A 15,313-nucleotide genomic window follows, 5' to 3' on the forward strand; every position below is an offset into this window, starting at 1 on the left:
GTTTTCAGAGATGAGCGATGAAATAAAAGTCAACTCTCAAGTCACATAAACGTAACGTTTTTCCAATTTAAATTTTCGAAGTCGGTTTCATTTCGTTTAACATCGACGAGAGAAAAAAAATGCGATTTTATTCAATTTTCAAGTTTAATTACTTACAAGAATATATACAAAACCAACCCGAAAATTCAGAATATTACAATAGACAATAAAGATTATAACCTTTAAGCACAATAATAAGAGAAGAATAATTTCTTCGATCCAACTACTTGTGTTCTCAATTTCGCAGTTAACAGTAGTGTTTCGTATCAGTGAACTTGAAGCTAACTAATGAACTCATGGATATAGATCCCTAACTCTCATATGATATCACTGAAGGTAAATTTTAGCATGCATGAGAGATATTGTCAGTAAAACTTACAGAGTCGGTCAATACCCATCACGATAGTTACTATACCTCCTCCATCACATGCATGGATAAAAGAATAATAGAAATTTTCCCAGTACTTGTTATGAAAATGGTATGAATTTAAAAGGATTACTAAATATTCAATATTGAGACCACAGCTTAAACTCTAGCAGAGAGTAATACCAATATTCTCGTTTGATAGTAAGACGTACAATATGAAGCAAAAGCAAAGTTGACCTACGTACCTAAGGTACATTTAAGGGGTAAATTCCTCTTATGGTACCTGATGTATAAAAATGGACAATTTGGTACCTAAAGTTCTCAAATTTAGGCCATTTTGGTACTTATGTCAATTTTGACCATATTTTCAGGGTTATTTCCGTCATATAATCTCTACTTTACTTCATTTTTTCATAATACCTCCAAATTGCCTCTAAATTATCATTAAAAATTTAATAACTCATTCACTTAGTATCTGTGATGATTTACGTCTATAATGTTTCATAATATAGCTATCAATCTAAATTAATTTTAATTATAATTAATTTAAAATATATATTTTAATAAAAATTACAATTGCACAAAGAAAATTTATTTCCTTTGCAGAAAATAATTAGGATACAATAAGTATATTAAAAAAATTATTTTCGATATATGTGAAGTAGATATATCAATTTAAGTATCTCTAAAGAGAAACAATTATATGCAGAAATGAAGAAAAAAGTGAATTTAATGAGTTTAGGGTTAGAATGACGAAAATAACCCTAAAAATATGATCAAAATTGATAGAAGTAACAAAATGGCTTACAAATAAGAACTTCAAGTACCAAATTGTCCGTTTTCATATATCAGGTACCAAATTGTCCAAGTAGCTATACTTTAGGTACCATAGGAGGAATTAACCCCATCTAAGAAATCAGAAAATTTTCATGAACCTCTTTCAATGGAATTTTCTTAGTGTATAGAGCTTCTCGCTCATAAACTATATAGGGCTTCTAGACGCTTAATCCTAGACAGATTGTTAGGACGTCTTTAATAGACTATTCTGCTCATATCCCGAATTCTTTTTACTATTTGGAAACAAGTAAAGTTTTCAATTAACAGACAATGGCCGTCAATAAATAAAATCCCAGAGACAACCTTTTGCGGATGAAATTGGATGCATGATGATAATATACGTATATATGCATATATGTGCATGTATTGATTGTATTCTATTCTTCTCTGTCAACAAAAAACGGATCTCTGGCTACTTTATATGTATATATGTTGATCGACTATGTTCAAATTAAATGGTACGAACGTAGTTAACGCTAGCTAGCTACAAAAACATGGTGGTAACTACTTCTCAAAAATCGTTTGTTCCATACAACGCAGCTGCGCCGTCAACTTATATTATACTGTATAGGAAGATCTACATGCACCTGAAATTGGATCAATTAGAAAGCGAAAGAGAAAGAGTAGTGAGATCTTCTGGAGATCGAAGATTATCCCAATTCCCAAGTTGCAGTTAGCAAATAAATTTTTGATTGATAGACAACGTAACTCCATGCTCGATCAATGCATGTGTCTTAATTATTACGTAGCTAGCAATGATGAATGAAGGTCGGGAACGATTGCAAACTGGACAAATCGATCGTATTAGCCACCGGCATGTGCAGTAGCGGCATAACTCGACTGTCATTTAGAGTAGTGCAGAAGACATGCAACTAGTTAGCAATGAGAATGATGAACATTTTTGGCAACTACTCCATATCCTCTTAGTTCAGATCTTTGTTCTTGACTACTTCTGGCCTTTTTCATGGATAAATTGTTTTTGTTGTACCATACAACCCATACATATATGGGTGAATTCAACACACATTACCTCAATTATTGTTAATTCTAATTTTTTAGTACCTCATATTTAAAAACTATTGCATTGATATCTCAAATTTATATTTCAAACTAATTGTAGTTTCTTCCGTAAATTAACACTGCTTGAGATACTAATATGAGAATTTTTAGATATAAAGTACTAAAAACTAGAATAATCAATAACTATAATCAATGGTCTAAATATCGTTTATCGGTATCGTATCAGTCGAGAGGTAAAACGATATATATATATATATCGGTTTTATCGATGATATATCGGTTTTATCGGATTTGTTTATTTTCAATAAAATTTATAAAATTATACTTCAATATGTACCAAATAAACTAAAAAATGGTACTAATTAAACTAAAGAAAATAAATACTTGATTTTGTGACAATTAAGTACACGAACGACATCTAATAATAAAAATAGATATTTAAGAATGATTATTTAGACTTAAAATTCATCATATATATTTAAAATATATATAAATTAAAAATATATATGAAAAATGAAATAATATATATATATATAAGTTTTTTTTAAAAGGAAATAAATATAAAAAAATTAAACAAAAAAAAAATCAAATTTTGACCGATATATATCATATCGGATTCGAAATATCGGCAATATATAGACCGATATATCCGATATTTCGAACACTAACTATAATACAGTTAGCTGTGCGTTTTTTAGAAATATACCTACTAAATGCCGGATAAAGTAATTTAGTAATTTCTTTATAATTGAATTGACATGTTGATTAATTTAGTCATAAAATATTATAATTTATGTGTAATTGCTAAGAAAAGACAATTGACATAAAGCAGAAATTGTAAGAAAACAAGGAGATTGAGTGTCAGGGTGGAGTTTTGGTTCCCCAAACCAAGAGATACAGGTATAGCCGTAGAGAAGATAATGTAGGTCAGAGTTGAATGGAGAAGATCAAATAATGATGATTGCCCTACAAAACATGAAAGATTTTAGGTGCTAAAAGTGGGCTTTACAGACACTATAGGGAGTATAGATTGTATAGATTGTATGAAAAAACGGGGAATCATAATTGATCTGCAACTATTAACCAGGACGTTAACAAGGTACCATGATTTACATACATGCGTATAAGAGATTACATATTAACAATGGGTTCATATGAAGATTCATATAGTCTCGAGTCTCAACGTAGGAATAAACTTGTAAATGAAAAAAAAACTAATTATGGGTAATAAAAGCCAAATTAAAGGATTTTAGCTTCACCAGATATGGGCAATAATAGCCAGACATAGGTAAAAAAAGAAAGGACTAACCTAGTTGCTTTGTGCAGTGGTCAAACCAGTGGTGACAGACTTGGTAGTCTGTATAAGTAGCTGTGTGCAGCTCGGGGTAGAAATGAAGCAAAAGCCTGTACAGACCTGTCTTATATATGCAGTCTAGGTGTTCTATTACTACTGCCCTAGCTCTTGGTCCCATGTCTCACTTCTTCCTTGCTTCCCAGAACATGCTTTAAGTTAGATACTTTTAAGTTTCTCACCTCTCTCTTCTGGCTTTCTCAATTACCAAGTATGGCAACCATGGATAATCCTTTTTTACCAGTCGTACCCATATATGACATTACATACCCTAAAGCTTAAATAAAACCAAAACATTTATAGTAGATGTAGATATCAAGCATGGAATACGTACTCTATCAGAGATTGAGATCAGCACTTCAAAAATCAAAACCAACATTAAACATAAGCTTTCCTGATGGCCATTTAATTTTGACCTGTATCCAGTTAATAGTTTGGGGTAGTATCGATCAATAATAAACCCGACTACATGTACATATAACATATCTTATATGGCTACAGTACCCAGAACCACAGGACACAAATATTCAGATTTCGTGCAACCTCTGGTGCTCGATCACAGAAGATGTCCCACAGGTATGTGGTTGGACTCCCTCACTCCATCACAAGCAGGAGCCAAGATCACAGGCAAGAAATCGTTTCTGAGACCACGGTACAGTTTACCTCTAAACCATTTCTCCAATGCCTTGAAACCCTACACGTCCAAACCCAAAATCAAACATCAACGTCGAATTTAGTAATGGGTGAAATGAAAAATGTTACTTGGGAATCACAACCTAGCTAGATAGAGAGAATTCGAAATTTATTCACCTGGATCTTGGCGCATGATATCTCACAGACTTTGGTGCTCTGAATGATCTCCTTCCACATAAACATGTGGTACTTCTCATAGAACCTTTGTGCTCCAACAGCAGTGGTGAAATTCACAAACGCATACCCAAGATTTGAAATCCTTTTCCTCTTCCAAAATTTTCTGCAGGAATTCGAACATGTATAAATTACGTACCACATATATACCCACCAATATGGCACACAGCAAATAAACATAACCTAGAACTCTAGTTGGATACGTAAGTACTCACTCGAAATCCAGTGGTAAATAGAAGAAATTGAACTCCGATTTAAGCAAAGAACCAGCCTTTTTGTTCTCTTCTTGGCAATGCTCTTTCAATATGAGCAGCAAATCGCCCCTTCTGCGTGATTGAACAGCAAGTAAATACATAAGCTTCAGTACTATACATAAAAACGAAATTAGTGCATGACCCAAATTGTAAAACACTTTAACGTATAGGGAAAGAAAGAGGGTTCATCACCTAAGGTTCCAAGGGATGTTCTTAATCATGAGAGTTGTAACCTCAGACCCATTTTGCTCGTCAGGACTTTGAGGTAAAGGAATCAAAGAACCCTTCCCGTTGGGAAAGCTAGGAGCTTGAATACCATGACTTGGGCCAGGACTGAGCCTCAGACCCACCTTCCTTCTACCCATACTGTTTTTCCCGCCAGACCTTGAAGAAGATGGAGCTACAGTACCACCCCAGTTGCCAGTTGATCCAAAGTTCGAAGCTTCACTTTCTGGCTCCCACACACGAGTAGCAGTTCTGCTACCCTCCGCCAAATTCCCAGCTAAGCTTGTTCGTGATGACCTCAACCTAGGACCCACATTCCTCCCTCGCCGGAAGTTCTTTGTCTTTCTCCTTGGAACAACAACTCTAGGGTTTTGATCCATGGCAGCAGCTTCCATGTTTGAGTAGTGGTCTTGATTCATAATTGGATTTTGCATACATGATGAGACTTCACAGAGAAAGCTGTGATGGGGATGAAAATGGTGAGAAAAGTAGGGTTGGGCATACGGGTTAAGAGGCCTGAGAGACATAGTGATTTGATTGATGGAAAATGGTTACCAAACATTGAAGGAGGGTTTTGGGTTTTAAGGACCCTTACAAAATTATTAGCTGAGGGAGACGGTGAGATAATGAGGATTGAGTTGGAGCTTTCTCAGATAAGACTCATAAGAGATATGGTATCCTTTTGTAATGATGAATAACTTCGTTCACTGCACATAAGAAGACAAACACAATTCCTACATCGACGGCATAGCTGCAGAGAATTTCAGACAATAAAAGAAAAACAAATTCGTATGATGCGTATTTTTGTTAGAGAATATGATATAAATATGGAATTGCGGTTTGAAAGTCGTCTGCCACAATCTGCTGCATGTCTGCAACAGAGACTAGTAGGGTTTCCCATGGTTATTGCCTGATGAACAGATAATTAGTTCACAGTCTTTTTTTTTTAATATTGTAAATATTACAAATTGTGAAATACCATTTTCTCAATTTCTTATGAATGTGTAGAGATAATTAGTACCTCCGATATATATGTTAAACAAAAAAAAAAGTACCTCCGATATAGACATAAGGGAAAAACTTACGTACAAACAAGTATGTACGCGTGCGTCCAAACTCTCGTTTATTTGCACACTTTGCGAATATAAATACATGATTTTAACCGTTCAAAAGTTTAGTTTATTACTAAAGATCATTTATGTAAAAGATCAACATAAACAAAAATCGTCTTCATAGTCGATTGCATCAAACAAATTGACGGTTGATCATGAGACTACTAACTTTCACCATAACCGTTCATTTGTTTGATGCAATCGACTATGAAGACGATTTTTGTTTATGTTGATCTTTTACAGAAATGATCTTTAGTAATAAACTAAACCTTTGAACGGTTAAAATCATGTATTTATATTCGCAAAGTGTGCAAATAAACGAGAGTTTGGACGCACGCGTACATACTAGTTTGTACGCAAGTTTTTTCCTAGACATAATTAGTAGATATCGGAAGTACTAATTGTCATCTATAAATCGTAACTAGTACCCCTGCTTCTGCTTTTGCCTTCGAAAAGTCAGGGCTTCTTTGAGAAGCGGCTTGGCAAAGTGTGTGCCAAACACAAAAAAAAGCTTCGCTTATAATCACTGGGGCTCAAAAGCTCCCCAAACGCAACCATGGCTGTCTGTCATCTATCACATCGTATTGGAAAAAATTCTAATCTAAAGATCGATGTTGCATGGTTTGAGTAATTTCTGTCACCAATGGTAATTATGAGAGGCACCAAAGTTCATAGTTCCAATATTTCTGTAATTGCCCATATTAGGGCCAGCTACACCTCTTTATTACTCTTGATCTTTCCTCAGAGAGCTCCTATTTTCTTTCACTTGCCATTTTGTTACCTCACCATGAGAAATGAAATTGAAGAGATCAACAAAGTTGCTTGCATTAGTATAGAATCTGCAGACGCATCATGGATGTAAATATTTTCTGATATTGTAGAGCTAATTATGGATACCCAGCTAGCTATAATAGGATATATATACGTATTCCTCTGGCTAAGTTGCCCAGTGGTGCAGGCTGCAAACCATAGGAGTAGGTAGTTGTGTGTGCTCAGGTTACAAGCTAATCAAAAGTCTGTCTAAGAGTCCAATTCTGGCAAGATCTACACTAATAGTGCAAGGCTACGGTACCTAATATGGAAAATTTGCTAGGTCCACTTATGTAGTTCATGTTTTGTACAACCAGAAAATTAAATTAGACATCTGTGTTTTTTTTTATGAACAATTAGAGTTTAGTGTAGAGGTTAGAGCCATTAGCTTTTAGATTATCAATTTTTAACTTACAATTTCCAAATGATTAAAATTATCAAGTATAATTTTCATTAATGCTAGTAGTACATATCCCATCACAAATTCACAATAACTTAGAATCACTAGTCTGGCTAATTACAACCATAACAAATTAAATTAAGAGTTCTACAACTAAGTGCAATTAACAATATTCATCACTAACAAATGTGCATATTTGGGGTGGTCATATGAGTCATATCCGATCCACATCCATTACTCAAAGTGGAATTTCTAGAATACCCCTTTTAAGTATTCAGATTGGAATATATAAACTTAAAATGATCGTGAAAACTTGATGCTACTAATCACCTTAATTATATACACAAATAGTTCAAGACAGATAAAAGGTGTTCTTTGGCATAAACAAAGAAGAAGATAAAAAGTGTTCTTGTTAATAAACTAACTCCTGAGCTAGCCCGATCTCTTCTTCCACTGAATCTTTGGCCGGCCGGCGAGTTTTCCAACCGTCACCAAACTGGAAACTTTAACACCATCACAAGGAGGTGCTAAAATAACTGGTAGATAATCATTGCTGTGACACCAAAAGATCTTTCTCTTGAATCTCTTGGTTAGAGCTTCCTTGCCCTACAATGCCACAAAATTAAAACACCACTCAACTTCTGAAAATCCAGAACCGTAATAAACGTTTTCTAAAAGAGGGAGAAAGATAAAGAGTTTTACTAATTAACTCTGGTTAACTGACCTGGGTTTTGGCGCAAGTAATCACACATATCTTTCTGTTTTCCGGCACCGGCCACTCAAACTTGTGGAACTGCTCATAGAATTTGAGTGCAGCATCAGAGGAGGTGAAATTCACGAAAGCATATCCCAGGTTAGAGATCCTCTTGTTTTTCCAGAACTCCCTAAGTGAAAATTAACAAACGTACATATAAATAACATAACGAAATCTTCATCACATCAAACACAGAAGATAAGGCATAAAAAATTAACCAAATCACTCACTTGAAATCCATAGGCAAGTAGAGGAAATCAAACTCAGACTTTTTACTGGGTTCCAATCGTATCACAGAGTTCAAGTTCACGTTCAAGCAGTGATCTTTCAGTATTTCCACTAGATGACTCCTCCTGCAAAGTAAATTTATTCAAGGTTTTTAAGTAATCAAAATCAAAGACCAAAAAAGGGGGCAAAGTTTATAGTTTTATACAAACATTATGGATCAGAAGTCAATGGTTGCAGAAACAAAAGTAGTGAGCCGGAACTTTGAGAAATGAACCAGACAAGAACTGAGCATATTGTACTGCCGGCAAATACTAAAAAGAAAGAACCAACACAATGGTACTAAACTAGTAAAACTACTAAATCATATAAAGAGGAAGAAGCTGAGTACTTAAAATGATTTGGGATGTTCTTGATCATCAGAGTTGTTGTAGTTAATTGCCGATGAGGATGGGTTGGAAATGAAATTATAGAAGAACCCTCTCGAACACTTTTGGTCCTAACAGAGGTAGAGCCTTGCTCATGTTTCCTTTTCGGTACCCATTTCCATACTCCATCAAAACTAGTAGCTTCCATGTTCCTCTCTGGTTTGATGCTAGTGTTTCTTCGAGTTCGAGGAAGCACTCTACTAGGGTTTAGTGGTGGGTTCGGCCGCAGCTGAAAATAATATGTTGAAAGTTGTTGATTTGGGAAGACATAGTAATAGTATGAATAGGACTGAACTTGGCCATGGCTTTGATAAGGAAAATGTCCGGAAAAGAATGGGTGGGGGATTAGGTATGGTCTTCTTGGAGGTTGAAGAAACATGGTGTGTCTTTGTCTCAGGTTTTTTTGCAGAGAGGAGATAAAAAAAATGGGTGAGACTATGTGTGAGGGTTTTGAGAGAGACAGAGGTGATAGTGAGGTGAGGAGAAGTTGCTTCTTGCAGATGGAGTAGTGTTGAGGATACCAAAATATATGCAATGATGATATATAACCCTTCATTTACTGCTCCCTGCCATTACAAAACAAACAAAAAGCCACTATCTTTTCATGTTTTGAAAACCAAACAGAGGCTATGTTAACAAACGATAGTGATCGTGATAGCCTTAGGTACATTTCTCGTCTCTATCAGTATTTTTGCAGAGGGAAAATTGACCAACATGTTGTTATAGACCAAATTATCAAGGTTTGTTTAGGATACTACATTAGACGCCCAAACATATGCGAGATCAATGGAGGGAGTAAATTATATTAAGTTACAATAAACACATATATTACATTAAAACGAAGTCATTCCTAGTTGATCATACAAAATTCTGCTGATGATGTTGCTCCACTCAGTTCCTATTCATGTTGAATCAAATGAAATACAACTCTTAGTTATGAGAAGATAACATGTTAAATTTTACGTAGTTAAGTAGTCTGCGGATACATGTAAAGTAATTAGTTTTACGTTTCCAACTTCTTCTTCGATTCTAAGGCAGATAGTATAGTGCTTTTGCAGCTGCATCCATCCTCTTTTTCTTTCTATGATTGGATGTTGTTATGTTACTGATCCTAAAGTCTGTTGATGTAACGACCCCAAAATTTCAAGCTTAAAAACTCAAAATTTTAAAGTCGCTAAACACCAAAACAATCTCAGTGAAATCGAAATCATTTAAAATGTCACAGCGGATCATTACTGAGTTCTCAATACAACTCAGACAAACCAATTATTACAAACCAAATTTATAATCCATACATAAAATGGAAATGTAATAATCCTCACAATCTCTCACAAAACTCACGAAATAAATGCTCACAAAATTCTCACTCACAAATCCACTCTAGAAATCTCACCACAAGCAAGATAATTGTAACGACCCCAAAATTTCGAGCTTAAAAGCTCAAAATTCTAAAGTCGTTAAACACAAAACAATCTCAAATAAATCGAAATCATTAAAGTGTAACAGCGGATCAATTCTGAGTTCTCAATACAACTCAGACAACCAAATTATTACAACCCAAATTTATAATCCATACATAAAATGGAAATGTAATAATCCTCGCAAATCACTCACAAATCTCACAAATAAAATTTCACAAATTCTCACACACAAATCCACGCTGAAACCTCACCACAAGTAGGATATGACGACGTCGAGCCTCTGAGTCGTCACTCAACCTCCACTAACCAGCACCTGCGGAATTATCCCCTACACCATCGAATTGGTGCACCGGGATTGTAAACACAAACCCGGTAAGCTTATAGCTCGTATGAGTAAAAATCAAAATATAATTCGCATATCAAAATATACGAAAGATCACAAAACACAAATATAAATGCCCTCATGAGTCAATGGACAGCCCATCTGGTTGTCCCAAAGAAAATGAAATGAAACGCTCATGAGAAAATTAAGTAACCCTTCTGGTTACCCAATGCATTTATAATACGGGTACCAAGAACGCTGGTACACATCTGTTACCCCTCTCGTAATACACCGCTGATATTGAATAGCCACCCGCTACCCAACATCCAAAATAAACTGAGTACCCATGAGCAGATAACCACCCGTTACCTCACATGCAGTACTAAGGCAGACATACTAGAGCTCTAACTGTATCGTAACTTTCGCCCGGCCAAAGGCTAGGTTCCGACTTGCCAAACACGTACAATAAGCTCACATCATATTATACCAAATCACATCCGAAGACAAATCAATATTTTAACAATCTCAATGTTAAAATCACGTACAATAATCTCACATCATATTGTACCAAATCACGTCCAAAGACAAATCAATATTTTAACAATCTCAATGTTAAAATCATGTACAATAATCTCACATCATATTGTACAATTCAAATCACATGCTCAATACATTCACAATAAAATAATAACAGTATATTATATAGCAAACTATATATATTCGTACTCATTTACCATTATACAATATATATATAGTCCAATATATCTTATACATGTCATATTTCACAACACATGCTCAATACACAATCTTCCGCCATCAAAATGATCATTTCTAATGAATTAATAACAGTATATAATATAATGAACTATATATATATATGCAATTATTACCATTATACAGTATATATATATAATCCACTAAATTGTATACATGTTGTAATTCATTATTAAATACTTTTGCAAAATCTTGAATCACCGCGAGGGTATATTCGTAAATATGTGAGATTTTACTCACCTTATCGACTCGAGCGTAATTCCACAATTCCCGATGATAATTCCTTTCCTCGATAAGAAAAGATAAGAAAAGAATTTAGAATCGTTTCGTAAACCTTTAAATGCCGAAACAGTAATAATCGGATACTGTTCAGCAATTTTCGGTTTTACGAAGTTACTGTTCAGGGTTACTGTTCACTGTTACTATTCACGGTTACTGTACAAATATACCATTAATACGTATTTATGTACGAATAAATATTATATACGTATTTCTGTACGTATAAATATTATATACGTATTTCTGTATGTATAAATATTATATACGTATTTCTGTATGTATAAATATTATATACGTATTTCTGTACGTATAAATATTATATACATATGTCTGTATGTATAAATATTATATACGTATTTCTGTACGTATAAATATTATATACCTATTTCTGTACATATAAATATTATATACGTATTTCTGTACGTATACGTACTGTTTAATGTAAATACAATCTCAGTAAATAAAATTTACTAAATTACCCTTTTACAAATTACTTTTTACATTTACTGAAAGTAATTTATATTTACATTTACCGTAGGTAAAATTTAATTACATTTACCGTACGTAAAATTTAATTACATTTACCGTACGTAAATAAAATTTACATTTACATTTACCGTTACACAGTAAATTACCAAAATACCCTTTTGTCAAAACTATACACACCGCCGCACGTGGCGGCGCGTGGGGCACACGCGCCACCCGCCGGCAGGCGGCGCGTGGGGATCACTCGCCGACGCCACCGCCGTGCCCAAACGCTCCCCCTCCTCCTCCTCTACCTTTCTACGGCCTCCGACTACCCCTAGGCTATCCCTAGCCTCCTCACGCGCCGCCTCTAGGCGGCAGTATCTCCTCCTTTTTCTCCTCCGCTCCCCCTCCTCCGATCTACTTCAAAACTTCCCCAAAACATTCACAAATACATCAACAAGCAATCCAACAATCGAACTAACCAAACCCTTACCTAAAACACGATTTGAAGTCGTTGAAGTTCCTTGGTTGGTTCGGACCGCCTGCGTTTGCATCCGAGAGTCACGCCGAGCCTCACAGCGTCGCTGGTGACCGCGCCTTGCTCGTGGGGAGGTCGCGTCGTGGTGGTGAGGTCGCAGCTGCCGGCGGTGAGGAACGACGCTCGGAGGAGAAGGGAGAGAGACTCTGAGGGAAGAGGGAACCGAGAGAGAGAGAGAGAGAGAGAGAGAGAGAGAGAGAGAGAGAGAGAGAGAGAGAGAGAGAGAGAGAGAGAGAGAGAGAGAGAGAGAGAGAGAGAAAGAGGGAGGCGGGGTGAGAGAGAAACGAAAGGGTTTCCAATTATGGGAACCCTAGCTGAAAAACTTCCTTTTTATACCCCCTCCCAAAATCGGAAACTAACTTCCGTCGTTAATAACTTTTACGTACGTCGTCCGATTAGAACGCGTCACATATCCCCGAACTCGTATCGACGAGCTCTACAACTTTCGTGAAGAAAGTTTTAGCAACCGAGCAACGAAATAAAAGTCGATAAATTCGTTCGGAAACGTAACCTTTTCTTATTAAACGTTCTCGGAACGTTTCCGTTTCCGTTTCGTAACGTTTGCAACAAATCAAATTCATTTAAACTGAAATTCATGTCTTTATAGAACTCAAATTAATTCAAATAATGTATTGAAATTTAGGGTTATTACAATAATGAACGACTTCAAGTCCCCAGAGATGTCCTTCGATTCCCACTAATCGACACCTGCAGTAGTATCCCCTACACCATCGAATTGGTGCACCGGGATTGTCAACACAAACCCAGTAAGCTTTACAGCTCGTATGAGTAAAATAAAACAAATATAACTCGCATAACAATATATATGTCAATCCACAATTAACAAATATAAATGCACTCATGAGTCAATGGACGGCCCATCTGGTTGTCCCGAAAATATAAAAATGAAAATACTCATGAGAAGTTGGGCAACCCCTCTGTTTGCCCAAATGCATTTATAATACGAGTACTAATGAGCGTTCGTACGCCTCTGTTACCCCTCATATAGTACACCGCCGACGTTGGGTAACCTCCTCGCTACCCAACGCCCGGCATAGGGCAACCTCCTCGCTACCATACACCCAACATAGGGCAACCTCCTAGCTACCCTATGTCCAACATCGGGCAACCTCCTCGCTACCCGATGTCCGGCAGACAGACTAGAGCTCTAACTGTATCGTAACTTTCGCCCGGCCAAAGGCTAGGTTCCGACATGCCACACACGTCCGAAGACTGGTCCGAAGACATAAACACGTACAATAATCTACTTATTATTGTACAAATTTCATCACGTACTCAATATATAAATCTCATCACCACTTTGATCATAATTCACAAACGAAATCCTAACAGTATATAATATAGCAAACTATATATATATGTACCTATTTACCATTTATACCATATATATACAATCCACTTTATTATATACATGTCATATTTCTTTAACACGCCCGAAGACAAAACGATTTAACAAATCACAACGTTAAAATCACGTACAATAATCTACTCATTATTGTACAAGTAAAATCACATGCTCAATATTTAATTCTCGTCATTCAAAATGACAAATTCCAATGAATTCATAACAGTATATAATATAGCAAACTATATATATATATAGTACTTATTAACATTTATACAATATATATGTAATCCACTATATTGTATACATGTTGTAATTCAATATTAAAAACTCTTGCAAAATCTTGAATCACCGCAAGGGTAGATTCGTAAATAAGTGACATTTTACTCACCTTATCGACTCGAGCGTAATTCCACAATTTCCGAAGATAATTCATTTCCTTGCTTTATCGATCATATTGAAAAGATAAGAAAAGAATTTAGAAGCGTTTCGTAAACCTTTAAATGCCGAAACAGTAATAATCGGTTACTGTTCAGCAATTTTTGGTTTTACGAATTTACTGTTCACCGTTACTATTCAGTGTTACTATTCATTGTTACTGTTCACTGTACTGTTCACAGTTACTATTCACGTGTTACTGTCCAAATACATATCCAATACGTATCGTTGTACGAGTACATACTGTTTACGTATTTCTGTACGTATAAATACTATTCAGATGTACGTATTGTCTCATTAAATAATAATTACCGTATTACCCTTCTAAAATTACTTTTTACCTTTAGTAAAAGTAATTTAAATTTACAATTACCGTTCGTAAATAAAATTTACATTTACCGTACGTAAATAAAATTTACATTTATATTTACCGTACGTAAAAATAAATTACAAAATTACCCTTCTCGGAATCACTGTGCATGCCGCCGTCCCCAAAACCTCCGTTTTCCTTCCCTCTTCCTTCCGACGGCCTCACGCCGTGCCATGCCACCCCCACAAGTCCACACGCGCCGCCTAAGGCAGCGGCATCCCCCCCCCCAAACCCTCCTCCTCCGATCTCCTCCAACACGAATCAAACAACCACAAAAATCACAACCAAGCATCACAACAACCTAATTAAGCTAATCATCACCTCAATCGAGCTTGAAAACCGCCGGAGATGGCTCGGTTACGGCGGAGCAGAAAACGCAGAGGTTGACGTCGTTGGTGGAGCTCCGGCGTGGCGTGAGAGGGCGAGTCGACCTCGGGGTCGCCTGTGGGGGATGGTGCAACGCCTCCTAGGCCGGCGGTGAGGGCCACGTCCCCTTGTGAAGGGAGATTGGTGGTGAGGCCAAGAGGAAGAGGGAGAGAGTTTCGGGGTGGAAGAGAGAGAAGAGAGAAAGAAGAAAGGGAGGCGGAGAGAAGAGAGAGAGATGGGTTTCCTGAAATGGAAACCCTAATCACAAAAATACCCCTTTTA

General features: G+C 36.1%; 2 protein-coding genes across 2 annotated transcripts; both read right to left on the reverse strand.

The window, feature by feature from the left end:
- Positions 1 to 4,170: 4,170 nt before the first annotated feature.
- LOC126784181 (protein MEI2-like 6) lies at positions 4,171 to 5,355 on the reverse strand. Its single transcript, XM_050509665.1, has 4 exons — positions 4,928 to 5,355; positions 4,697 to 4,807; positions 4,425 to 4,587; positions 4,171 to 4,308 (listed from the first exon to the last, which is right to left on the reverse strand). Exons 1-4 carry the CDS (start codon positions 5,353 to 5,355, stop codon positions 4,171 to 4,173), a joined length of 840 nt encoding a protein of 279 aa, XP_050365622.1.
- A 2,359-nt stretch (positions 5,356 to 7,714) lies between these two features.
- On the reverse strand, positions 7,715 to 8,818 carry LOC126784182 (protein terminal ear1 homolog). The gene is made up of 4 exons (XM_050509666.1): positions 8,766 to 8,818; positions 8,267 to 8,389; positions 8,007 to 8,166; positions 7,715 to 7,888 (listed from the first exon to the last, which is right to left on the reverse strand). The coding sequence occupies exons 1-4, from the start codon at positions 8,816 to 8,818 to the stop codon at positions 7,715 to 7,717; spliced, it is 510 nt and encodes a 169-aa protein (XP_050365623.1).
- Between the last annotated feature and the right edge of the window lie 6,495 nt (positions 8,819 to 15,313).

The sequence above is a fragment of the Argentina anserina genome, chromosome 2 (assembly GCF_933775445.1).
Source record: "Argentina anserina chromosome 2, drPotAnse1.1, whole genome shotgun sequence".
NCBI lineage: Eukaryota > Viridiplantae > Streptophyta > Magnoliopsida > Rosales > Rosaceae > Argentina > Argentina anserina.

What these genes read in the sequence shown, in the direction of transcription:
- LOC126784181 (XM_050509665.1), bottom strand. Translation starts at nt 5,355, where the DNA reads ATGGAAGCTGCTGCCATGGATCAAAACCCTAGAGTTGTTGTTCCAAGG. An exon ending in AACATCCCTTGGAACCTTAG is followed by an intron (nt 4,808 to 4,927) that starts GTGATGAACCCT and finishes TCAATCACGCAG; the next exon opens with AAGGGGCGATTTGCTGCTCA. An exon ending in TATTTACCACTGGATTTCGA is followed by an intron (nt 4,588 to 4,696) that starts GTGAGTACTTAC and finishes GAATTCCTGCAG; the next exon opens with AAAATTTTGGAAGAGGAAAA.
- LOC126784182 (XM_050509666.1), bottom strand. Translation starts at nt 8,818, where the DNA reads ATGGAGTATGGAAATGGGTACCGAAAAGGAAACATGAGCAAGGCTCTA. An exon ending in ATGAGCAAGGCTCTACCTCT is followed by an intron (nt 8,390 to 8,765) that starts GTTAGGACCAAA and finishes TTTACTTTGCAG; the next exon opens with GAGGAGTCATCTAGTGGAAA. An exon ending in TACTTGCCTATGGATTTCAA is followed by an intron (nt 8,167 to 8,266) that starts GTGAGTGATTTG and finishes ATTTTCACTTAG; the next exon opens with GGAGTTCTGGAAAAACAAGA.